The sequence below is a fragment of the Penicillium rubens genome (genome assembly GCF_028828025.1).
Source record: "Penicillium rubens strain IBT 27055 chromosome Unknown utg000002l_segment0_segment0, whole genome shotgun sequence".
NCBI lineage: Eukaryota > Fungi > Ascomycota > Eurotiomycetes > Eurotiales > Aspergillaceae > Penicillium > Penicillium rubens.
Window position 1 is genome coordinate 1228835 of NW_026890600.1, and position 25717 is coordinate 1254551.

The following is a 25717-nucleotide window of genomic DNA, read 5'->3' on the forward strand; positions in this document are numbered from 1 at the left end:
TGCATATCTCCTTACCTCGAGGCCTGTCGAGGAGTTAATGAGTGTTCTGAAGTAGGACGGTCGAGGTTTCATAGACCAATTGTATATGGCATAGATCTCGGTCCATCGATCTTTCACAGACCTCTTGGTCAGTACATTTCAACCGAGATCGGGAATATTCGACGTAGTAACCTTGGAATTGTGGAGGGAATCATCCTGAACACAATTCGAGTCTGCTCAATCGGCTATCTCGAGTGCGGCACAGCCGTGGCGCACCCTGACGAAGCCTTGCAAAGACCTGGAATTTAAGCATCAGTACCAGTGTTTCAGCGTAAATTATAGCCAACAAACTGGACCCCCAGTTGCAACCTTCCGTTCATCCTAGAATGGTTGTACACAGTGAGAATAGACGCCTTGTACACTAACTAAGGGCTTCAGCAAGTTGAAGGAGTAGTCGGCGTCCTGAAGTGGCATAAAAGCATGCGGCCAGCAACAAGACCGCCTTCCTTTTTGGCGCGGCAGAAAATGTTTCTTATCGAAAGACCGTCAGGTCCGAGGCCTGTGGAGACTTGGTAAATCTGGTCATTCTGCTATTCTGAGGAGATTTTGCTCTTCGAGACATCTATCCTGCAATATGCCTCGAGATCCGCTGATTGGACTGGTGGGCAAGGTATGCCGTTCCCCTACATTGTTCCATCACCCCACTAATCGGAGGTGCGAGGGGCATACAGCCGTCTAGTGGAAAATCCACAACATTGAACAGCTTGACGGATGCAACTTCCAAAGTTGGTAGGTGAACCCGAAGACAGTTACGATCACTCTCAGAGGCCTAATGAATTATTCTTTGAATAGGAAACTTTCCGTATGTGTGCCCCGACTGCTCTACACGAGCATCTTCACCTTATCGCAGTTGATCACGCAGGCCGTGTTGACACCCGACAGCTTCACAACCATTGACCCTCAGCGAGCCATCGGATACCTCCAGATCGAATGCCCATGCCAGCGATACAATGTCTCAGATCGGTGCCAGCCCAATTACGGAGGCTGCTACGAAGGGCGACGTTCCGTGCCGATTGAATTGTTAGATGTCGCAGGTCTTGTGCCAGGCGCGCATCAGGGTCGCGGACTGGGTAACAAGTTCTTGGACGATCTGCGTCACGCGGATGCTCTGATTCATGTTGTGGATGTGAGTGGGACTACAGATGCTGAAGGTAAGTTGGGTGTGCCGCATTGGACCGCACGGATTGTGTGTTGATAAATATCTCAGGAAAGGCTACCCGAGGATATGATCCATCAGTGGACATTGAGTGGTTGCGATCGGAGATCGTGCGATGGGTGCTAGGAAACCTGATGGAGAAGTGGTACGTTTGCGAGTGCCAAGAATGGAACGAGGGACAAGTGCTGATCTATCCTTAGGGGTTCTATAAAGAGGAGACATCAAGCGTTGAGTCAGTGAACTTTTGCAACGCCATTTACACTGACACTGGACTGACTCTTACTACAGAGGCAAACCCCATCGACACATTGCAGAAACAGTTTGCTGGTTACGGAAGTACCCATGCCACCGTTGCGCGATTTATGGATAAACTTGCCTTAAAAGAGCCGCTGGAAGATTGGTCAAATGAGACGGTAGAGCTTGTTGTTAACGCTTTTATCGACGAGAAATTCCCCACAGTGTTCGCTTTGAACAAGATCGACCACCCAGATGCAGACAAGGTACGATGATCTGCCTGATGGCCAACGTATTATTCTGACAAGAATTGCAGAACATCAGCAAGATCGCGAAAATGCAAGATCCAAAAAGCATTGTGCTTTGCTCCGCTATATCTGAGGTTTTCCTCCGAAAGCTGGCAAAGCAGGACTACATCAAATACGTCGAAGGCAGTGAGTTTATCGATACGCGAGAAGATTTGATCGAGATGGGCGACCCAGATGGAGGAGGCCTCAAAGAGATGGACGAAAAATTGAAAACGTATGTTCAGTGCTCATTGGAAAGTTGTAACCTTGCTGACGGCTTCGCTCTCTCAGTCGGGTTGAGAACATGAAAGACATGGTGCTGTATCGATTTGGATCTACTGGAGTCGTCCAATGTCTTTCCCGAGCGGCAGAGCTTCTGGGCCTTGTACCAGTGTTCCCCGTCCGGAACGTGGCGACATTTAACTCTGGCACTGGAACTGCTGTATTCCGCGACTGCGTTTTGGTCAATAAGTCAGTGCTCCCTATTCCGAGCTGGCATAGCCTGTCTAACTCTTCACAGAAACAGCACTGTCGGCGATGTCGCCCGAAAGGTGATGGGTGACGTACCTATCAATTATGTCGAGGGAGTGGGTGGAACTCGAGTCTCCGAGGATGACATTGTTGCAGTTGGGAAACACGATGTGAGTGCCATACCGAAACTACAGAATATGGTTGATTTGACTGATTACCATTGCAGATCCTATCGTTCAAGGTCGGTCGGTAGGCAAGTCCCTTTATGTACAGCCATATCCCATGATATGACATTAGTAATGGAAATGTCTTATGACCTCGTTCTCTGCTCTGATTGTATTATTACAAAGTTTTGGGGCATCGACACTTAAATATCGAGCTCGAAGAACGCACCACAAGATATCTGACTCAACCCCCCTTCTGCAAGATAGAGACGCAGTCAGCAACATGAACTCTCCCATCATTCATATGAACTGACCTTTGGACGCTCGTCATTCATGCCAATGACCGGCTCTGGCGCTTTGGGATGTTCCTCTTTAGCCTTCTTTCCATACTTGGTCCCGCCCCTCTCCGTCATTCCTTGTGACTTGGTTTCATCTGCAAGACCCTGGTTTGCCCTCCTTTCCCTCAAGCCAGAGGCCGCTGCCTCTGAATGTACGTCATCTGTATCGCCTTTCTCAGAGCGCTTGCGTATGTGCTCCTCTGCTGAGCTTCCTTTCCAATCCTCAAAGATGGAGTAATTTCGGACCCCAAGTGGTGCACGGAGAACTAGCGGTTGTATGGCGGACTGTAACGGTAGGATGACCCGCCAAGATTGTCGTGAAACAGACATGCCGTGCAGTATTGCCGTAGCAGAAGAGATACAGTGATGGCGCATAGCAAATTGCCAGTAATTGTAAATACTTGAACAGCTAGAGGGTCGGATTTCATGATTATTTCTACTCGGCGCTATGACGTCCGCATGCTGTAATGCGATCTTGTCCAAAAAGGGTAAGAGCCGGCCGGGCTTATCGATAAGGGAACGATCGTCATCGGCGGCATTTTGAGCGGACAACGCCAACCTCCAATTCAATCACAATGAAGCGCGAGTACATCCCGATCGAATCCCTGCCAGCTTGGCAGCGGCTCAACGGGGTTGTCGTCCAAGGCATCGCAGTTCATAAGCTTGGATCTGATCGACATGGCGGAGACAAAGGCAGTGCGCTCATCGCAACAGAAGCGCAGATGAGCAGCGAAAACGATGCAGAACCCAAGATCCTTCTACGTGTTCCCTCGGAATTGGTTTTATCCCTGGAGACAGTCCAGAACCATGCCAAAACTGACAGGTATTTGCGCGAGGTGCTGGAAAATATCGGTGACTTTGGAAGGGTATGCGCTGCTCATCCCCCCCAATCTAGCTACATTACAATGAGGGAAGCCAACTAAGATACACAGACAGCTAGAGGAGCAATCCTCATATTCTTGCTCATTCAACTATCCCATAGCAGCCCCGATCTGCGCTCAGCAAACGAGACCATTGGTATCTCCAATCCCTGGACCGAATACGTGAGGTTCCTGCCTCCATCGTTCCCTCTGCCCACCTTCTACACCGCCGAGGAACAAGAGCTCCTTCGAGGCACGTCTCTTACGGAAGCTTTGGACGCGAAATTTGCATCCCTTGAGCGGGAGTTTGAACAGCTACGCCAGGCTACGGAGGGTATTGCGTGGTGTCAGCGGAGCTGGTGGGATGAGAAGACCGGCGCGCTGACAATTGATGACTGGAAATATGTCGACGCTGCTTATCGGTCACGCATGCTGGACCTACCCGGCAGTGGCCTGTCAATGGTGCCTTGTATTGACATGGCCAATCATGGCTCCGGTGATGGAGTCAAGGCGCTGTACGATGCAGACTCGGAGCGGAACGCGGTTCTTCAGCTACGATGGGTAAAGGCTCTCCAGCCTGGAGAAGAGGTTACGATTTCGTGAGGTTCCTATACGGTGAACGTGGTTACTGAGTCTTGGCTGACACATTGCACGGCAGGTACGGAGACGGAAAGCCTGTATCTGAAATGATGTTTTCCTATGGATTTCTGGAAGGCGGCACGACGGACGCACGGGAAATATTCCTCAATCTAGATATTCCCGAGGATGATCCTCTCGGCCTCGCAAAGAGGATGTTCTGCCAAAACAATTCTGGGATTCGAATTTCGTCTGTTGAGGGCTCCGAAGAAGTAACATGGGAAAGTGGGCTTGTGTGGATAGCATGTGTGAACGAAGAAGACGGGCTTCACTTCGGGATCGCACAGACAACCGACGGCGGTCGGGAGCTGGAAACGACCTGGAAAGGCGAAAAGATCCAATCAGCCAGTCATCTCCGCGAGCTTCTCGCTGTTGATCCCTTGTGGGACATTTTCCAGCTACGCGCTGCGGTGCTGCTTGTAGAGCGGCTTGAGACACAGCTCGCTCTTCTCCAGGAGACTGGGGAGATTATCTCGAGTATGCAAGAGGACAAAGCGACTTTGGATTCTGTGTTCCGACCTGGGATTTTCACCTCTATTGCCCGATTCCGCACCTTGGAAGGGGAGCTGCTGGAGAAAGCTGTTGAGGAATTAATAAAACAGGTAAGTGATCCAACGTGTCGCGTGTGTCAAGGGGTCATCTCGTTTCTCATTTTCCGCAACTGACCATGAAACAGAGAACGGAGCTACTGGCTTCTAAAACGGTGGCAGAGTATTTCAGTGCACAGACAGCCGAGTTGGACGAAGCCGAAGACTTTTCATGATGCCAAATCTTGTTGATGGGTCTGATGAAGACACGCTAGGATCACAATGCTATCTTCACGGACATGTTGGAACATCCGGAGCATTCCTTAATATCCACTTAATGCCCAAATTTTTGGTAGGTTAGCAGGCGGCAGCAAGCCCAGTTCCCGCCAGATCATCTCAAGAAAAAAAGAAAGTTGCGAGCCCCACACCCCCATAGCGCATCGAGTTATTCCATGTGTAGGCGCTACTAGCGTTCAATCATGACGAAAAGACAGGGGGTTCACACTTATGACGATCCAAGTCCAAAATTATAGAACAGTTGGCGGCTTATGCCCTTTTCGTGTCTTTTTGGTAGTCTCCTAAGTCTTCTCTGATATTCATCTTGGGTGTCATTTTTAGATATGGTGTCCCCTTCTCAGCTTTATACCTACACGTACGTATACGGAAGAAAATGGCACAAAATGGTGTAACCTTGCATAGCACTTCTCCATGACCAGGGATGGAGTTGTAAAAGGGGTTGAGAACAACCTTGGAACATGATCTACATATGGGGGTTGGGATGTGCATGCGGGGGAAGCCAGTTGCAGGAACGCCGATTCCGATATCCACCAGATTGGCCAAGGACGCGGTAGATGGCATTTTCGCAGCGAATCAGGGAGCACCAGTGACGTTGATCGGTATGCCAGAGGTAGATCATACTTTTGCCTACAATTCGAAACGACCAATATTGAGAGATGCGGTATTGGACACAGTGGAGCGCAGAGACACAGCCGTAGATCGCGAATCCAACAGACCGGAGCCTAGTGGGGCTATTAACTTGCAAACCATGGTTCGCTCATCTCTCGGACAAAACTCGCTGAGCGGAACAAAACGGGCTTTCCTTCACGTTACCATAAATACGAGAGGTTGTACGGAGTACTGATTCGATATTAAACATTGAACTATTTCCCGCGTCTTACCTAGGTAGGTTGGGCTATGATGACAACTAATCCATGCAGCTGATAGGTGCCCAGGTGGAGCTAGTAATATAATTTACATTTGAAACTCTCCAGTTGTTTCCCCGCGTTCCATCCTCCGCGAACGGTTCGCCACTGTATGTAGTGAGGTCTGTATTACTTCACTGTGGATTTAAACCTTCAAGATCCTGGGGATTTCACGGCTTTTCTCAGCGATTTTGGACCTTATTTCCGTCATGACTTCAGCAAGACCTAGCGTGGTCAACGACTAAGATGGTATTTCGTGTACAAATTACGTACATATGTACCTACTATACGTCCGGTGTGTTTCATTATTGGAAGGATCGCGGTGTTACCTTTTTGTCTTAGTGGGAAATTGAGACGAATTTGACTATGCACAGCGGCCGATCATCGGAACAAATGTAATACTAGGCCTATTAAGCCAACGTATGTAGTAGGTAGACACGCTCTTCAGAACCGCCGGGGGGAGGAAATCGGAATCGGCCCAGTTACCGCAACCGGGTTGGATCCGCCTGCGCTTGAGGTAGCAGATGTAGCCCTCAAAAAGTCTATCTAAATACTGAATCCAGAGCACATGTCCCCGAATAGAGGCGTCATTTTGCCATTGAAGCCAATATACATTGCCATCTTACTCCGTAGACACTGCCATACCAGTCAAAGAGTTGTGGAATGTGGAGTGCGGGGACCGGGAGGATCGGGTCCAACAATCAAACAGAAGAAATATCGAGGCCTGCAGGAAAAATCCGGGGCGAGTTTGAGCGGTCCACGGGGAAGGATGTATCGCCCCTCGAAATAGTCAAAAAATCGGGTCCAATAATGACTCCAGGCCAAGTGAACGGAGTCGGTACGCAATTAATACCAATTACCGGCGATACAACGACGAGTTTATTGGCGCCAGAGGATGGTCAGCAGTCCCCACTTTCAACTGACTCAGCATTGGCGTGACCCCATCTTCCCGAAGTCGCCCCCCCCCCATGTTTTTAGGCTTCTTTCTGCATACAGCATACTTGTCTTATTCAAACTGGGGATTTCTTCAGTTGCATATCTTCGAATCAATAATTTTATATGGAGTGTTGTGCTTACACTTCTGGCGCCTTCCAAATACAACGAACTTAACATCGGCGGCCCGTGTGCCCCTTCTGCACAACATGCCTGGTATCTTGCCTATGAAAGTGATCAAGGTCGGTGGCACTGGCACAACGAGCCGTATTGCCCAAGCCTGTGACCGATGCCGAAGTAAGAAAATACGCTGTGACGGTGTTCGACCTTGCTGCTCGCAATGTGCCAACGTGGGCTTCGAGTGCCGCACCAGCGACAAATTGAGCCGCCGCGCCTTCCCACGTGGATATACCGAGTCGCTAGAAGAACGAGTCAGGTCTCTAGAAAGTGAAGTTAAAGACTTGAAGGACCTGTTAGACGAGAAGGACGAGAAGATCGATGTCTTGTCCCGGATACATTCATTTACGCCGCCGCAACGAGCCGCCTCTGTTCGGTCTCCTTCTGCTTCTGCGACAGCGAAGTCGAACACTTCGGATTCATCGGATGGCATGTTTCATGTAGAGCGATTAACGACCCGACCATCCCAGAAGTCGCAGAACCCTTTCATCGGATTTTCTAGCAACCAGGGATTTGCTGGTATGTTATGCGTTTCCCTTTCACAAATGGAAGCAATCAACTTACATGCACAGATGTCTTCACCCACAAGCTAGTCAGTGAGGGTAAATCAGCAACGAAGATACCCACAGGGGCGCTCACGTCCTTGGCTACCTCGGTGGTCCAGGGTGCCCCCAACCAGGCTGTGAAAACACCACCCCGCTTGGTGTCGGACCAGCTGATCAACATCTTCTTCCAAGAATGGGCGCCACTGTACCCTGTGGTACATCGCCCAACCATTCTGAAAGCTTACGAACAGTATCTCAACAATACAGAAACTCTGCAGCGCAATGCCCATGTGATGGCACAGTTGAACCTGATTTTTGGTATTGCTGCCCTTTCATCAACGTCGCGAACCAACCAAGATCCAACTTTCTTCGAAGAGAACTGGTCGGCCACGCTTGATTCCTTCTCGAGTGAAACGTCGGTTTCCAGCCTACAGTGCTTTGTTCTTGGTCAGATCTACTGCATAACCAAAGGCGACTACCGCACATTGCTTCGCTACCGTGCTCTTGGTGTGGATATTTGCCATCAACTGGGCATGCATGAAAACCAAGAAAGCTCGGGCAACCCTCTCGACGACGAGACTCGTAAGAAGGTCTTCTGGTCGCAATATGTGCTTGACAGATTCTGCTCCGTGTTTACTGGACTACCTGTCCTGCTGCGCGAAGAGGATATCGAGACTGAGTATCCGGTTGATGTGGACGATGAGAATGTCACAGAAACAGGGTTTTTGCCGACCCTACCTGGCGAATCCACTCGCATTTCCAGCGCCATTGCTCTCTTTGGAGCTGCAAGGATCTTGAACAAGGCTTTGGACGATCTGTTCCCTTCGAAATCTGGCTACGATGTGTGTGTTTCGAAGATGCGCTCGGTGGCAGGGCAATTGGATGAGTGGCTTCACACGCTGCCCCCACACCTTCGTCTCGAGTTCAGTCAGGACAAGCCTAGCACGAACGTCACGAGTAGCCGGTCACCGCTCCTGGTAAGTCGCAGCATGGAGTCTTAAATGTTCTGCAAGAAAATACTGACCTTCTATAGTCACTTGTGTACTATTTCATTCGATCTTTGATACATCGCCCGGCTGTCTGCTACGCTGACGAGAACCTTCGGTCTGCGTCTATCCTCGCGCTGTCCGATTCGGCGAAGCATATCATTCAGATTCTTGAGCTTCTCGAAGAGAGGCGCTTGTGTCTCTCCGTTTGTATCAACAGAAAGGAGCTTATATTCTTTTCCGGTCTTGGACTTCTTTGGCAAATGCTTGATGTCAACAACGATAGCAAATTGGCCAAGGATAGCCAGAAGCTACTCGGAACTGCCATGCAATACCTCCAATCGGAGTCGAGTGCGGCCGCTGCTGAATTCGGCACGCTGTCCAACACTCTGGTTTCACTGGATGGTGGACGACGCCCATCAGTGGGCAAGCAGCAGCACCAGGAGATGGTAGCGCCAACACAGAAGCCGAGCAAATCCCCCAAGAAGCACTTGCAGGCCTTGAAGTCTCGCCTCATCGCCTGCTCCACCCGTGATAAGCAGCCTCCAACCCAACCATCCCCGCAGTCCTCTCGCCGGAACACCATCTCCGGAACCACACCCCCAGTTATTCCCCAGTCGCTCCGATCCCCTAGCTGGAGCAGCCTGCCCGTCTCTCAACCTGACCAGCTCCCCGCTCCACTCTACCTCAACGACAAAGGTCACTCCCCCTTGGACCTACCCTCAGACCCCCACTTATCCACATCCTTGGGCTACGACCACCCACGCTCTATGTCCTGTTCTGAGCCCTCCGATCCCACAGCTGGCGCAATCACAATGGCCGATTGGGAGTATGTGTTGAGCGACATGGACCGCGGGTACTCCAACATCTTTACGGGTATATACGGCGGCAAAGAATGCGGCGAAGACCCGGGCCCGTTCGCCTCGATCGCAGCCGAATACAATCGCAGACCCAACGACACCTCCCTAGTCAATCACCCGCAGAGCGATATCCACGACCTCTCGCCCGAGGCGTGGTCCGCCAGTAGTGGCGACTTCGTGCATCAGCCAGAACATACCGCGCAGAGCGTTCTGAGCTATTCGAGCGAGAGTATGGGGAGTGCCGAGGAGTCTCTGGCACCATATGCTGATGTTCAGGTTTGTCCTGAGGATGTCAAGACCATCGATCCTTTCCATGCTTTTGCTATGCATGGTGAAGGTGAGGTCGATGAGTTTTCTCTGGTCAATGGCTGGGACCGACGCCTGGCCGTCTGACTAATTATGTAGCGCTGAGTGTCTTTTTTTCCTCGGAAGGGGTTTGGGTTTTGAAATCGCTTTCCGTCTTCATATTTTGTTCTCATGATACCTGTGGATGAGGGCGTTTATATGCGTTTATTTTATCTTTGACTTTGAGTTTTCTCTGCTATTTTTTATCTCTCTTTGATCTTGTCTTGTGCTTGGGAAATATGTCCTGTTTTTGTCTGCCATGGCTGCTATGCCTGGCCTGGTATATATTATAGTTATTTATGGTTTTTTTTTGGATAGGCACTGCCAAGGATATCGCGTATATATGAATTTGATGATGATTACAACACTTTTGATCCTAGTTACACGAGGAATAGAGCTGCATGTGAGGATATTCTAACCGGTACCTTGACGTGCTCTCTCGATATACTTTGCAGAACAAGAGGCGCCTACAAGCATTTGACTGCATATCTGCCTATGTAACGATATGGGTAGTGGCTTCCTCTGCCCGAGCGGCCCCTTCCCGAATTCGGTCTCATTACTCCCTTTAGGCAAAAAATAATACCATATCAAGTACAAGTTTTGCTATGCCCGGGACCGGTATAGTGGCAGTATCATTTATCTTTCTCCAACTACCTATAACAAGTCGAACGATTGAGTAATTATCCGTTATATATCTCAACCTAGGTAGCTTATAATTTCAACTGGTATTGCAACTTTTTGATTGCCTTGGAATTGATAACCTTACCAACAGCTATTGAGTAAGTATTAAATCAAATATAAGGACATTGCTGTTGCTGGGATACATGGCTGCACATAGTCAGTTTATGTTGTACTATGTGTTCCGGACTACGTCACTCGTATGAGGAAGACATCTTTAGTGTAGCCGCTACGATGAGCTTAGCCTTACTCTGTGAGACTGGTCCTCCCGTATAATGGGAGATGATTTTCTTTTGCTGGATAAGGTATAAGGTATAATAAGGTACGGAGCATCAAGAGCGACCAATCGCAGTTTAGTCCGAGCCCTGACCTCGGGAACGGGATGTTGTGCCGCTGACTCAGCGGGAGCTTGATTGACTGTCTGACCAATGTGATTGGTCGACCCCTAAAGTAGTCCCATTGTCCAGAGGTATCGTTATACTTCGGACGGTGCAACCAGTTGGAGTGACCAAGCTAACGTAAACATCCATGGATACACAGCCAGCAAACACCACAGGGATCGGCTTCCGAGAATTCCTATAAATGTCACTCTTCAGGGGTACTTCAGTGAACGTCTGCACCTCATCTCCTCGACCCTACATCTCCTAGGATGAAATTCGAATCAAACTCATATCCCAAAATGGGCGCATGGAAGGAGATCAGGCCTCGGCTTTTGCCAGCTGTCATCACCATGGCCCTTCTCCTTCAGATACTTTTCTTAGGGAACATGTGCTATCTTTATGCAACGCAGTTCCGAAGTACCACCCGTTATCACAACTTCAACGTGCTTTATGTTGACTATGATGGCGGTATCATTGGAAAGTCAGTGTCAGACGCCTACCACCAATTACGAGCAGATGAATTCCCAACCTTGCTGTCGGAACCTTCCAACAAGTATCCCCGACCAGAGGATATCCGAGAAGCCGTATGCCGCGGTGACTACTGGGGGGCTATTTATACCACCGAGGATGGATCCGCCGGATTGGCGTCGGCGCTGGCAAATGCGTCCAGCCTGCAAACCTCGCTCACTTATATCTGGAACGGGGTGAGATACCCGGTTTTCTCGCAGGCCGCGGTGTACTCCAACATGTTGAAACTGATTGAAACCACACGGTCAACGTACTACGCCAACAATGGATCTTCAGTGGTGGCATCCGCCGATCTCTCTAATGCAGCCACCCTGCAAGCGTTCCTCAACCCCATCCATGCCGAAGAAATCAACATCAAGGACACGGAACAAGGTCCAAGGGTCTTCTACAACACAGTATCCATGGTGATGCCAATCATCCAACAGTTCTTTTTCATGTTGGTCCTGAACGGAATATCAACCCATTTCGACGCATTCACTAAATTGTCCTGGAAAGCCAACGGCCTGATCCGCGTCATTGCCTCCACCCTCTACACCTTCACGGGATCACTGTTGATGACGGGCTATATATGGGCGTTCAGAGAGTCCTGGGGACAACAAGGAAGTCAGTTTGTGCTGACTTGGATCACTATGTGGCTTCTGATGCACATCAACTTCCTATTTTTCGACATCACGACTGCTTTCATCCCGATTCAGTTCATGCCGTTTATTGTTTTGACATGGGTCATAATCAATGTTGCCAGCACCATCAGTCCATTTGAGCTGAGTCCTGGGTTCTTCCGTTGGGGTTACGCCCTTCCCTCCCATGAGGCATACGAGGTCCTGATCCAGATCTGGTCGGGTGGCTGCAATAATCGGCTGTACCGTGCGCTCCCTATAATGTTCTCATGGTGGATTGTTGGTGTCCTCGTTGCAGTGTATGCGATGCGATATCGTTGCAGAACTGCTGTTGCTGCCCAGGAAGCCTTGGATCGTGCAGGCCTGGAAAACCAGTCTGAAAAATATGCGACAACGAATGAGACTGTGACGCCAGTTGGTAGCTCACGTCGGGAATTTGATCGAGATGGGGACGCAGTTGAGGACATTGCTCGTCATATTGCCTGAACAGGGGGATTTCCAAGTGGAAGTTGGCTGGTGGTGATTAGACTTTGGGGAAACCGGAATTAATGGAAACGAGAAGGATGGAAGATATCTTGCTGGTCGGGGGTTTGGCCACCCGTGCAGCCGAACCCAGGGTGAATAATCTGGAGATGTTGCTCTAAGTAAACAAATTGAGAGAATGCTCCAATCCCGAATTGTACTTTCGGTGAGTGCTCAGGACATGGAAATGTTCCAGACGTTTCTCCCATTTTGCATGGTAGATTGTAGATTGTACCCGGAGTACCCGATTGAATCGACCATTTCTAGCAAACTTGGTGGCGTACCCAGGTCAACAGAACGCCCAGAATCCAGGACTGCAGTTCTATTAAGCCTATAATTGTGTCTCAAGTAGTATTCCTCCTGCGGTAATGGCTAAAAAGGTCGAAAGCGGTAGTATTCTCTACGGGGCGGCATCAAAAGGTGCGCTCATGGAGAACACCTCTCTTGACTTTCTACACTCACTGGTATATTTGGCTATCAAGACGATGAGAATTGTACTTCGACAATATATTGTCCTATCCTCTTGAACATTACCGTAAAAGTGCGGTCAATGCCAAGCTTTGCCACCGATTGCATCACTACTTCTCCAGACTCCCATCGCGTGGCTCGCTTCCCCAGAAATATCATTCGTTTCCAGGAAAAAGCGATCACGAGCACCCAGAGGGCCGAGACTTCCGCGCCACAGAAAACCTCTGGGCGTGGAGTCTGGAGTTGATATGGTGACCAACAGCAACGATGAACCACCCAAACACCCCGTAGCCGAATGGGTGAACGTGCCAAATCCGTTTACTTGCGGGGATGTGAGCAGGCTTGAAGTTCGCATACCTGGGCCCTCGGATCAACGTGTCATCGGTGTCCTTGATCGTATGAGCCCCTGAGAAACTCGCCTTCCATCACTGCCCCCATATTGCCTAGCCTTGGCTTTCTTGGTTAGGAACTGTATAAGAAGGGTTGATCCGGTACAACATGGATATCCCAAAATTTAATTTCCAGTAGCAGATATCACAAGCAAGTAGGACTCACTGGCACTATGTTCGATAAGGTCTTCAAAAAGCGTCCACAAGACCTCTATGCAGGCTCCCAGACCCCTGGGGAGTCTATTTCCACAAATGGACACGAGAAAGGTCCCGGTGATGTCGTCGACACACCTATTCCGCTTCTCACTTGGCGCTCATTCATTATGGGCATTCTCGTCTCTATGGGTGGTTTCCTTTTCGGTTACGACACTGGTCAGATCTCTGGCTTCTTGGAAATGGACAACTTCCTCAGGCGCTATGGTCAACTTCAATCGGATGGGACCTATCATTTCAGTCATGTCCGTTCGGGTCTCATTGTTGCCTTGGTAAGCGGCGTGCTCTTTACCGTTTCTTGCTCATAGCTAATACGGCCCTACAGCTGTCGATTGGTACTCTGATGGGGGCTTTAGTCGCAGCACCCATCGCTGACCGTATCGGACGAAAGTGGTGTATCAGTTGGTGGTCTCTGATGGTGTGCATTGGAATCACCGTCCAGATGTCCGCACCTTCTGGCAAGTGGTACCAGGTCGCCGTGGGTCGTTGGGTTGCCGGGCTCGGAGTCGGTGCAATCTCTCTACTGGTACCTATGTATCAAGCCGAATCAGGACCGAGGCACATTCGAGGATCGCTGATTAGGTACGTCGAGTGGCGGGGCCTGGCGCCTTCACATGTGTTGATTATCGCCTACTAACTCTTCTCAGTACATATCAGCTGTTCATCACACTTGGAATCTTCGTTGCTAACTGTATCAATTTTGGGACCGAAGGTCGCCCCGACCCCGGTTCATGGCGTATCCCTATGGGTGTCACATACATTTGGGCCGCAATTCTTGGTCTTGGTATGATGTTCTTCCCTGAAAGTCCACGGTATGACTACCGTCACGGCAAGGTGGATAAAGCTATGGACACTCTTTCCAAAGTCTACGGTGTCCCTCGTAACCACCGCGCTCTCCACATCGAGTTCGATGAAATCCAACAGAAATACGAGGAAGAGAAGCGCAACGGGAAGGTTACCTGGATGCAGATGTTCCGTGCTCCGACGATGGCGTACCGGATTGCTGTTGGCGTCGCCCTGCAAGCACTCCAGCAGCTGACAGGTGCTAACTACTTCTTCTATTATGTGAGATACGAGATCATTAACACAGGGGAAAGAGAACCAACTGACACCTACTAGGGAACAACGATCTTCAAGGGTGCCGGAATCGAGAATAGTTATGTCACGCAGATGATTCTAGGAGCCGTCAACTTCGGAACGACATTCCTTGGTCTCTACCTAATTGAGCACTGGGGCCGACGCCGTTCTCTTATAACCGGTGCGCTATGGATGTTCGTCTGCTTCATGATCTTTGCCTCGGTGGGCCATTTCTCCCTGGATCACGAGTTCCCCGAGAGAACTAAGACTGCCGGTGTGATTATGGTGGTCTTTGCCTGCCTGTTCATTCTTGGCTTTGCCAGTACCTGGGGTCCCATGGTGTGGACGATCATCGCCGAGTTGTATCCTTCGCAATATCGTGCGCAAGCCATGTCTCTGGCGACTGCATCGAACTGGCTCTGGAACTTTCTCCTTGCCTTCTTCACTCCATTTATTACCGGTGCCATTGACTTCCGCTTCGGCTATGTCTTCGCTGGATGTCTTTTCCTTGCCGCAGGTCTGGTTTACTTCGCCGTTATGGAGGGACAGGGCCGTACTCTGGAGGAGATTGATACTATGTATCGCCTGAAGGTAAAGCCCTGGAAAAGTTCGAAGTTCGTGTTCCCTGCTAGTCCAGAAGTCATCCGTGACTCGCTTGATAAAGGGGATGCGCCTAGGTCGTCTCATGTTGCCGATCCTACTACTGAGCTACGAGAAGATGGGTCATCGGTGCCTGAGACTCGCGTGTAAGCATGAAGGGGACTGTGGAGTTGCGAGAGGTTTTGTCAGATTATAATTGTGAATGTACCAATAGTCTCGTTTTCCTTTCAGCACATAATTGTTTATTCAACCGACAAGCACGTCGAAACATATCACTTGGAACAATTCATTTAGAAGTCGACCTATCGTATTCCCATTGCCTTGTGTGGTATTATCTAGAGGGCTGAGTGAACTCCGTTTGTCGACGACTTCTTCACAAGGATTCCATCCAAGTACTGCGCCAATTCCTCCACATCTCCAAGTTCACCCACCCATCCTATATATTGATCCGGGCGAACGACCACCAGCGCCCCAAGAACCCGGTCAACACCCCACTTCTCATATGCTGTTCCATCACAATAACGATCAAAGATGCAAGCATCATCACACCAAATCTTGTCATATGCCCACCCTGTCACCGGGTCGAATGGACGCAGAACCTCCGGGAAATCAAACAATTCTACCTCTTTCCAAGGCGAAGCATGAATGGTGAGTACATCAACAGGACTCTTGAACCGACCTGGAATCTCCAAGTAGCGACTCAGGGGTGAAATGCTCGACCCAGAATGTCCAGCCAAAGCCCGAGCCAAGGTCTCAAGGCGTTGTTTCTGCATTGGGTTTCGTATATCCCCAGCCAAGACTAGAATGCGGAAGGGCCCGTCGCTTTCCAAGACTCTTGTTGTCCATAGTGCCCCGCCATCAGCCTGATTGCGGAGCTTCACTGGCCGGACTCTCTCCCCAGGAATCATGTGTCGTGCAAAGGCAAATTCAGCGTTGTCTTCGGCTTTCCGAACAAGACTGCTCGCGGGGTAAAAGACTTTCCAACCGTCAGCGAAGTCCTCAAACCTCCCTCCAATACGGGCAATGTCCGAAGCTTTCGTATCTGCCACTCCAGGTTTCCGATCAGTAAACATAGGCGACCAATGGCGATCAAAGTCAAGCAACATCTCCGCAAGCGGGTGTCTCTCCGAAGCATAAGTCTCAAGAACCTCAGGCTTGAGCGTACCCGCCACAACAAGTGCAATTTTCCATCCAACATTGAACCCGTCCTGCATACTCATGTTCATCCCGAGACCCATCTTAGGTGAGTGCGTGTGCACCGCATCACCAGCAAGGAAGATCCGGTTGTCCTTTGTGGATTGTGTGGCAATCCGCTGCCCGACTTGGTACACCGTCCACCAGCTACATTCCTTGAAGTCGAAGGTGAAGGGGGCAAGGATGGCTTGCACGCGCGCGCGGATTAGCTCCCGCGTAATTTTTGAGCGATCGAATCGGTCAGTTGCACCTGCTTCGCAGGTCTCCACGGGGACGTAGAAGCGGACTAAGCCGCGCTCCCGTGGGATCACGAGGATCGTGCCTACGGCGTTGTTGACGACGCTTACGCGGCGGATGTCCGCTAAATTCATATTCAGTGGGTGTCATTGGGAGCGCAGCGTACATAGTGGGTGGTACTTACGGAAGTCGGTAAGGGGTATCACGTCTATAACGCCCCTGTATATGTGGTCGTATTAGCTTTTGTGGCGCGGGTTTATATTGAGTACCACTAACCATATATGGTCCGTGTTAGACCCTTCAACGGGGATGTTCAGCTGTTTTCTCGTCCAGCTGTGGGCACCATCACACCCGATCAGATACTTGGCTTTGATAGTCTCGACCTGAGTCCTCTGCGGCTTTCTGCGCGGGGCTAGATCGGCCCAGTCATCAGGAAGCAAGTTACTGCGGTTCACCACGTTGCCAGCAGCTTCGGCGCCATTTTCAATTTCCTGTCCGCACGGCGGATTCGAATCATCCTCTCCGTGGACTCGGACCTTGACAGTGATAGGATACGAGTTGGGATCATTACCCAATTCCTCGTCATATTCCAAAGAGTCGGCGATCACGCTCCGTTCCACATCGAGATCGGAGTGCTCTCGAATACTATCGAGAATGAACCTTTCAATACGTCCTTGGTTCAAGCGTGTATTGTGGAAAGGTGACTCGTCGACTCTGAAGATGTCAATCTGAGCCTGTCGGATGATATTTCCCTGCGGACCGGGGACCTATTTGTTCGTGGCGTTGTCAGGCAAGCCCTACTCTCGGTGGAAAACAAGGTGACACACCCAAATGTTCGCCTCGGTGGAGATAGATCCTTCCTGTATAACACGGTGCTGGAAACCCATGCTGTCGAACAACTCCAGGGTGCGTGCACGAAGCCCGTCTGCATGGCCTAGGAAGACCTTCGTGTCACGATTGTCGATAATTCGTGCATTGACTCCATAGCGGGCCATCCAGTACGCGGCCATCAGCCCGGATGGCCCAGCACCGATGATGAGACTGTGAAAGTGTGTTAGACTATGTTGGGTCAAGATATTGGGAACTTACACATCGGTTTGGGACTGTGTAGGCTTGTCTTCTACGTTCATGGTGGGCGACAATATATCTCGATATATCCGAACAGACTCTAAATGATGACCCTGGATAGATATGTGGACGCTGGTCCATTCGACGCAGATATCCTTTATATAAAATGATGTGGGCATGGTGCGCTACAAGATCCTACGACGAAGGGCCAGCCCCATGTAAGCTGACTGAAGGCACAGGTAACCCGGGGTTTGGAGGAACCCAAAATCGTGCCTCGTTCAAGGGCCTTCCGTGTTAATTTGTACACTCATTTCGTTTAAGCTCGATAGACAACGATGTTTATCACGAATTCCAATCAGTACGCTTCGATATCCAGGCCATATCAGTCAGCTTCCCTAGGTTCCTTCATGTTGTGACATGGAGTTGCTCCAGCTGAGTAGGCTAACTTCTAATGTACGCATGTAGTGCATGCTGACCTGACTACCATGTTGCTCAACCTGGGCTTGTACGATTGAATTTGAGGCGGGGGGATTTTGACCGAAGTTCGCTCTCACACGTCGGAGCTGAGGTTCCGGGGGTGGCGATTGCATCGGAAGGGGCTTTGAACATTTATTCATATTAAGGACGAAGAAAGCAATGCTAATGTTTCGATGCAAGCATTGTCTTCGGAATTTCATATTGGACTGGGGACTTCTCATCTTTGTCATGGGTGACTATGACTTCCTACGGAAGCACAGCAAGGGTCTAGGTTGTATGCGTGCTTGAAGGGGGAATTGGACGAAGACAGATTTATAGTGGGCAAGAATAGCTCGAGGTCCATCATATACAGACATCTCATATCTTAGCCAGAAATGTTTATAGTATCACATCGTTAAATGTATAGTTCAAATATACTTTGCACGTGATTCGATCATATCGCGCTACTCTCCTTTAGGCACACCGGGATGTCGATGGGTGAATTACCCAACGTTCCAGCAGCGACATTCATTTTCCCTGTGGGGGTTGTGTTAGAAATTCTTTGGAATTGCTATTCCACTTATATTCACAGATTCACATTGTCATTGGTGTTTCGATCTTTCCTCGGATTGGCCTGATTAGGGAATCCGATGCACGGCCACGTTTACAAGTTGGGTTGTCAAGGAGCTGTCAAGGAGCCTTGGAAGGCATCAATTCCATCCAAGCTGCTTTTTTTCTGCTGAACAGCTGACCATCGGCACGGTTATTGAGGAGCCATCGATGGGAATTCGGCTAATTTCACACCGTAGAAAGGTCGGTTGAGAGTCGGAGCAGCGTCCTCCGGGCGGCTCCCGGTGTATACTAAAAGAACATGTGGATGTCAACCCGGAACAGTGTCGGAAAATGCGGGCCAGGTCACAACGGAAGAAACGGCTATTGATGCATTTCGAGAAATACAAGTACAGAGGTAAGTAGGGTTAACAAGTGTGATGTCCATTGGTATAATAGCGTGGCTTCATACATGAGACATATGTAGACTTCAAGGTTGTATAGTTGCAGGAGCCCGAGCCCCTCTGGTCGATGACTCAGCCCATGATGCAATGGATAAGTAAATATACAAGTACGGAGTATAGGAAAGGGCAATTGAATTGATTTAGCCTGTATGATATAGAGATACTCCCGTAAATAGGTTTCCTTCAATACTAATTTCTTAATTTCTCTGTTAAAATGTCCTTCTGTACCTAAGCTAGTCAGTTGAGCTGCAAGCCACTAAGTCCGCCACCCCACCCGACATCATACCCCCACCAACAAATACGTTCCCCTCCCTCTTCTCTTCTTCTCTCATCCATCTTCCCTCCAAACCATTCCCCTCACTCACAAATGTACGTATCTAGACTTCCTCTGGCTTTCTTCTCTAACGGTATTAGAATCCGCCATCATGGGTTACACTGATCTGGACCAGTTGGCTATCAACACCATCCGTGTTCTCGCGGTACGTCAACCTCTTCCGGCGAATCACCCCTCTGCTTCATGCGTTCAATTGGACCTAGATTGGGCTATTTAGACTCAGATGGAGCTTCCATGCGTACATTCTGAGAAATTTGACTGACATTTCGCTATCAGGTTGATGCCACCTCCAAGGCTAACTCCGGTCACCCCGGTGCCCCTATGGGTATGGCCCCTGTGGCCCACGTTCTGTTCAACAAGTTCATGAACTTCAACCCCAAGAACCCTGACTGGGCCAACCGTGATCGTTTCGTTCTCTCGTATGTACTTTCTCCCCTCATCTAAAACCAAGTTGGATATGGCTTGGAACAGCCTTTCAACCCGAGAAGGAAACGACCGTGTCTTTAGAATACCCGCTGACCTCAATTGGATAGCAACGGCCACGGCTGCATGCTCCAGTATGCTCTGCTTCACCTCTTCGGATACGAGCTGTCAATGGATGACCTGAAGAACTTCCGTGTAAGTTCCTCCGAACCATGTACAGCAGCCTTTCGCTGATTTTAGTAGCAACTCGACAGCCCCACCCCCGGCCACCCCGAGGCTCACGACACCCCCGGTGTTGAGGTCACCACTGGTCCTCTTGGCCAGGGCTTTGCCAACGCTGTTGGTCTCGCCATGGCTCAGGCTCACTCCGGTGGTGTCTACAACAAGCCCGGCTTCGAGCTTTTCAACAACTACACCTACATGTTCTTCGGTGATGGTTGCGCTATGGAGGGTATTGCCAGCGAGGCTGCCTCTATGGCCGGTCACCTTAAGCTTGGCAACCTGATTGCCATCTACGATGACAACCACATCTCCATTGGTAAGATCGACTCTACTATCTCTCAACATAGGTATGAAATGCTGACAGGTTATCTCCACAGACGGTGACACCAAGTGTGCCTTCACTGAGGACGTTATGAAGCGCTTCGAGGCTTACGGCTGGCACACCGAGTGGGTCAAGGATGGTGACAACGACCTCGCGGGTATCGAGGCTGCCATCCGCAAGTGTCAGCAGGTTACTGACAAGCCCTCCGTCATCAAGCTGACCACCACTATTGGTTTCGGCTCCAAGCTTGCCGGTACCGGTGGTGTCCACGGCAACCCCCTCAAGGCCGACGATGCCCAGAGCGTTAAGAAGCTCTTCGGTTTCAACCCCGAGGAGAGCTTCGCTGTTCCCCAGCAGGTTTACGATATGTACCACCAGCATGCCGCTGAGGGTGCCGCCAAGGAGCAGGAGTGGAACCAGCTCTTCGAGAAGTACCAGGCTGAGCACAAGACCGAGGGTGCTGACCTCGCTCGCCGTCTTTCCGGCAAGCTGCCCGAGGGCTGGGAGAAGAAGCTCCCCGTCTACAAGCCCACTGATGCTGCCGTCGCTTCCCGTAAGCTCTCCGAGGCCTGTCTCGAGGCCATTCACGACGTCCTTCCCGAGCTGGTTTCTGGTTCCGCCGATCTGACTGGGTCTAACAACACCCGCTGGAAGAACGCCGTTGACTTCCAGCCCCCTGACCTTGGCATTGGCGAGTGGGCCGGTCGCTACATCCGCTACGGTGTGCGTGAGCACGCCATGGCTGCCGTCATGAACGGTCTCGCTGCCTACGGCACCATCATCCCCGCCGGTGGTACTTTCCTGAACTTCGTGTCATACGCCGCCGGTGCCCTCCGCCTGTCAGCCCTGTCCCGCGTCCGTGTCATCCACATCGCTACCCACGACTCCATCGGTCTGGGTGAGGACGGCCCCACTCACCAGCCTATTGAGACTCTGGCTCACTTCCGTGCCCTCCCCAACTGCATGGTCTGGCGTCCCGCTGACGGCAACGAGACCAGCGCTGCCTACTACTCCGCCATCACCTCCAAGCACACTCCTACCGTCATGGCTCTTACCCGCCAGAACCTGCCCCAGCTTGAGCTCTCCACCATTGAGAGCGCCCTGAAGGGTGGTTACGTCGCCGTCAACACCCCTAACGCTGCCGTCACCATTGTCTCCACTGGTTCTGAGGTCAGCATCGCCATTGAGGCTGCCACCTACCTCCAGGAGAAGCACGGTGTCGCTGCCCGTGTTGTGTCCATTCCTTGCTTCGAGGTCTTCGATGCTCAGTCCAAGGAGTACCGTCTCCAGGTCCTGCCCGACGGCATTCCCGTGCTGTCCGTTGAGGCCTGCTCCACTATGGGTTGGGAGCGCTACTCGCACGAGCAGTTCGGTCTCAACCGCTTCGGTGCTTCCGGTCCCTACAAGGAGGTGTACGCCGTAAGTTATCGCCACTCATGTTTCTATTACTCTTCACTGATTATCCGCAGAAATTCGAGTTCACCCCCGAGGGCATCAGCAAGCGTGCTCTGGCCACCATCGACTTCTACAAGGGCGTCCCCGTGCGCTCGCCCATTAACCGTGCTTTCCAGCAGATCCTGTAAGGAACGGAACGAATATGACGTAACAAAATGTTTTGGTTTTTTAATAGAGGAGCTATGGCCCTCTAGATATACAAGAATGCGAATAGAGCACTCTATTGTTCACATCTTCAGTAACCCTAAAGCGTACCTAGGTAATCATACCCGTAGATTACATATCCTCTACCTACCTACCTGGGTAGGTAACAAATTCGATCACAACTCACCCCATTTCTTCTTCTGCAACTCCACAACATCCCTCAACATCTCCTCTTTCTTCTTCCTCGTCTCAGGGGTATAAGGCCCATAGGCATCTTCAGTCTGCTTAACAACCACGTCCTTCCATGTTTGTTCGCCCTGAATATCAATCTGACCCAACTCCCCCCACACATCCTGAATTGTCGGCGTAAGCTTCTGCAAAAACGCCCCGATCCCACCTTCCCCACCACCAGCATGATAACTCTCAAACACACCACTACCAGCCCACCGCGGCCCCAAGCTAGCCGTAACAAGGGAATCCAAATCCTTCGCCGAGACAACCCCCTCACCAACAAGATAACACGCCTCCCTCAGCAGTGCAAAAGCAAGTCTATTCCCCACAAACCCGGGAATCTCCTTGTGTAGCGTGATGGGCCGGTAATGCTGCGAAGCCGACTGATCCCCACCCGAAGCCCTGGGACCAGGTACATCGCCGAAATACTTCCTCACGAACTCGACTCTCTCCGGATTGGTCTCAGGCCCAGGCACGATTTCAATAAGCGGCATCAGATGCGGCGGGTTGAACGGGTGCGCCACGAGCAACCGCTCAGCAACACGGTCCGCGGCCTCACACCCGGATGCTTGTACCGAGGCTGAAATTCCAGATGAACTACTCCACAAGTGGACATCCGGGCCAGTGAGACCGGCAACTTCCTTCCAGAGAGCTTGTTTCGAGGCTGTGACTTCCGGGCTCTGTTCTTGGATGATGTTTGCGTTTTGGATGGCTTCCGCGACGGTGCTGGCGAGTTTTAGACGGGATGTGCGGAGCAGGTCGTCGATTAGAGTGGTTGATTCGGGACAATCGAGGAGGGAGGGGAGTGTGCTCCGGATCTGGGATTCGTAGTTGGGTCGTGGGTCGTAGACTGTTATGCTGGTGTCTGGGCGTCGGAGATGCATTGCTAGCATTGAGAGGCCAATTGTGCCTAGGCCTAGTAGGGCGATTCGGTGGGGATATTCTGTAGCCATGGCTTTTTATTTTGGGGTCTTTAGGTTGTTCAGGGGTGTTAGCAGAGGGAGAAAGAGAAGAATAGAGGTGTGTATAGACCTCATGGTCTCGGAGATGTTCGCCGATTAGTGGGGAAGTGCGGGGAGCGGTCTAGAGCTCCGGGGGTTGGATGTCTTATATGACTGCACTATGCAATATGCAATATGCATGTAGGTACTTAGACGTAGCCCGGGTTATATCACATTTCCGTGTATAATTTATGCTTTATACCGTCTTTATATATATCTAAGAGGCATCTGAGAGGTATCTGAAAGGTATGTGAAAGGTATCTAAAAGGCATCTGAAAACATCTACTTGGATCAAACTATACTCGACTGATCAAAACAACTTCAATTTACTTTCATGCTATAAAATATATAGAGATCAACTAGGATCTAAATGATTTATCACTTTCAAGGGGCCAAACCCATACTAAAATCAAGAGAAGGTACGTGACCTGCGTGCCTGCCTCTCGAGTATATAAATAGACTCACTTCTCCTAGCCCTCTAGATCATTTGTTTCCTCATACACCCCACCTGGGCACCTGGGCATCTGGGCGAAATGGCATCAAAGAGTATTTGAACCATGAACCACCACGGTTCACCACATCACCTTTATTTGCGTGTTTGTGTTGGTTGCTATCATTGCAACCCTCGGCTACGCTGTCTGGTCAAAACGGTATGTGCAGCTTGCTATATTCCATCATATTTGTCCATCGTGCTAAGAGATATCATTGCGATGCCAGAGAACCAAAGAAAAGCTACCCACACAAAGGGCCCTCACAGAGGGCCGTGAACGCAGAAATGTCAGCAAATCCGAAGCTGACATGAGCAGTATAGGAATCAGGAAAGACCTAGGTATATCAACCAAGGATATCTGGCTCTAGGGGAAGGCATTGCGGGTCCCCCGGGCCGCCCCTGATGCCGCCCCCGCTCCTGGTAAGCCTTACCTCTCTATCCCTCTACCCTGCCGCTATACCCCTTGCTCTGTGTGCTCTGTGGCTCCGTGTGCTCTGTGGCTTCCGCGTGTCTGTTGCTCATCCTAATTCTGAAATCCGATGACCACGATGCTCCCAACGCCTAGCACGTAATCATTCAGGCACACACTGACATATTATGTAGTCCTACTGCACGCAGTGCCGGACATACGGCCACAGTGACGCAACTTGCCACTGGATGGCAAGAATGGCGGTTATGATCCGCCACGTGACGGCGCCGCTGCCAGTAAGATCATGCCTTAGTATCCTTCAAAGGGACCATGTTGACTTGGAGGGTCACTGGCATAGAACAAGCGGAAGGCCCACCGGGCCGGCAAGGGTATGTTCTGTTGTTTCGCTGAATCGGATTATCATTCCATGATACAAGCACTCCCTCTCTTGCTGTTGCTTCGTCCCTGTTGCTCTGCGCCTCGTCCCTGTTGCCGCCTACAGTGTCTTGAGACAGACAACTAACTCTTGTATTAGGCCGACGTGGAAACAGGGGTACGTATGATATTCCGATTCAATCTGAGCGAGCAAGTTCTGACCCACATCGTCTGCTTAGCCCGGAACAACCGTGGTAAGCCTTTCCCCTCTCTATCCCTGTACCCGATTTCTATGCCCCTGCTACGAGTGCTCTGGTGCTATATGAGTGCTCTGGCGCTGCGTATGCACTGGTGCCGCTTGTGCGCTGGCCGGGTTTATACGCAGAACATCGAGTCAGTTTTTATCCCCATAGGAACAGATATTAATCAATATAAATAGATGCCCCAGCCCCCCCGCCCCCACAAAACGCCCCAAACGCCCCCCCGGCCGCTGATAGTAAGCCTTACCTCTCTATCCCTCTACCCTGCCGCTATACCCCTTGCTCCGTGTGCTCTGTGGGCTCCGTGTGCTCTGTGGCTCCGTGTGCTCTGTGTCTCCGCGTGCTCTGGTGCTCCGCGTGCTCTGGTACTCTGCGGCTCCGTGTGCTCTGCGGCTCCGTGTGCTCTGCCTGCTCTGTTGCTCATGTTACTGGACAAATATGCTAATAGTTAGTTAGGGGCCAACGAGGCTGCAGGCACCGTCCCCCCTAAGGGGGATTAAAGACCCCTAAGCCATTGGTCGCTCGTCGCAATTTTTATTTTTATTTTTGGTATTTACATAGCGACGGGCTGCGGCCCTTTCTGAAATGAGAGGAACTTTCGTGTGCCCTGCGGGCCGTTTGAAATACTTCTTCTAATTGTAGAACGGAACGGTAGACAGGATCTAACAACAGAGCACTAACTGTCAGAAATCAGGTGTAATGTGAGCCTACAGTGCAAATCACAAATGTGTAAAATTGATACTTTTGCCGTGTTTCTTCCAGCTTACAATGGTCACCTCCGAACGGGACAGAAGCTATTATTCATAACCAGTGAAAGCTTGGAAGATGTACCTACCTAGGTACCCAACCTA

At 50.6% G+C, this 25717-nt stretch overlaps 9 protein-coding genes across 9 annotated transcripts; 6 read left to right on the forward strand and 3 right to left on the reverse strand.

The window, feature by feature from the left end:
• Window positions 1-613: 613 nt before the first annotated feature.
• Window positions 614-2440, forward strand: N7525_002919 (Ygr210 GTPase family protein; the record flags this gene model as incomplete). The annotated part of the gene is made up of 10 exons (XM_061212535.1): window positions 614-649; window positions 743-768; window positions 832-1190; window positions 1247-1340; window positions 1396-1427; window positions 1484-1695; window positions 1746-1951; window positions 2008-2187; window positions 2237-2357; window positions 2414-2440. 10 exons carry the CDS (start codon window positions 614-616, stop codon window positions 2438-2440), a joined length of 1293 nt encoding a protein of 430 aa, XP_061069556.1.
• A 207-nt stretch (window positions 2441-2647) lies between these two features.
• On the reverse strand, window positions 2648-3064 carry N7525_002920 (uncharacterized protein; the record flags this gene model as incomplete). Its single annotated transcript, XM_002559623.1, has 1 exon — window positions 2648-3064. One exon carries the CDS (start codon window positions 3062-3064, stop codon window positions 2648-2650), a length of 417 nt encoding a protein of 138 aa, XP_002559669.1.
• Window positions 3065-3137: 73 nt separating this feature from the next.
• Window positions 3138-4948, forward strand: N7525_002921 (SET domain-containing protein; the record flags this gene model as incomplete). Its single annotated transcript, XM_002559622.2, has 5 exons — window positions 3138-3177; window positions 3206-3555; window positions 3622-4148; window positions 4208-4787; window positions 4862-4948. The coding sequence occupies 5 exons, from the start codon at window positions 3138-3140 to the stop codon at window positions 4946-4948; spliced, it is 1584 nt and encodes a 527-aa protein (XP_002559668.2).
• A 2108-nt stretch (window positions 4949-7056) lies between these two features.
• Window positions 7057-9808, forward strand: facB (C6 transcription factor FacB/Cat8; the record flags this gene model as incomplete). Its single annotated transcript, XM_002559621.1, has 3 exons — window positions 7057-7543; window positions 7597-8546; window positions 8603-9808. 3 exons carry the CDS (start codon window positions 7057-7059, stop codon window positions 9806-9808), a joined length of 2643 nt encoding a protein of 880 aa, XP_002559667.1.
• A 1309-nt stretch (window positions 9809-11117) lies between these two features.
• N7525_002923 (SNG1 family protein) lies at window positions 11118-12449 on the forward strand (the record flags this gene model as incomplete). The annotated part of the gene is made up of 1 exon (XM_002559620.1): window positions 11118-12449. One exon carries the CDS (start codon window positions 11118-11120, stop codon window positions 12447-12449), a length of 1332 nt encoding a protein of 443 aa, XP_002559666.1.
• A 1066-nt stretch (window positions 12450-13515) lies between these two features.
• Window positions 13516-15382, forward strand: N7525_002924 (sugar porter family MFS transporter; the record flags this gene model as incomplete). The annotated part of the gene is made up of 4 exons (XM_002559619.1): window positions 13516-13827; window positions 13881-14137; window positions 14203-14620; window positions 14675-15382. The coding sequence occupies 4 exons, from the start codon at window positions 13516-13518 to the stop codon at window positions 15380-15382; spliced, it is 1695 nt and encodes a 564-aa protein (XP_002559665.1).
• Window positions 15383-15567: 185 nt separating this feature from the next.
• N7525_002925 (putative phenol 2-monooxygenase) lies at window positions 15568-17793 on the reverse strand (the record flags this gene model as incomplete). Its single annotated transcript, XM_002559618.1, has 5 exons — window positions 15568-16787; window positions 16848-16882; window positions 16940-17430; window positions 17491-17704; window positions 17753-17793. 5 exons carry the CDS (start codon window positions 17791-17793, stop codon window positions 15568-15570), a joined length of 2001 nt encoding a protein of 666 aa, XP_002559664.1.
• Window positions 17794-19625: 1832 nt separating this feature from the next.
• tktA (transketolase tktA) lies at window positions 19626-22084 on the forward strand (the record flags this gene model as incomplete). The annotated part of the gene is made up of 6 exons (XM_002559615.1): window positions 19626-19679; window positions 19811-19953; window positions 20068-20152; window positions 20201-20495; window positions 20557-21920; window positions 21971-22084. The coding sequence occupies 6 exons, from the start codon at window positions 19626-19628 to the stop codon at window positions 22082-22084; spliced, it is 2055 nt and encodes a 684-aa protein (XP_002559661.1).
• Window positions 22085-22276: 192 nt separating this feature from the next.
• On the reverse strand, window positions 22277-23284 carry N7525_002927 (uncharacterized protein; the record flags this gene model as incomplete). The annotated part of the gene is made up of 1 exon (XM_002559614.1): window positions 22277-23284. One exon carries the CDS (start codon window positions 23282-23284, stop codon window positions 22277-22279), a length of 1008 nt encoding a protein of 335 aa, XP_002559660.1.
• Between the last annotated feature and the right edge of the window lie 2433 nt (window positions 23285-25717).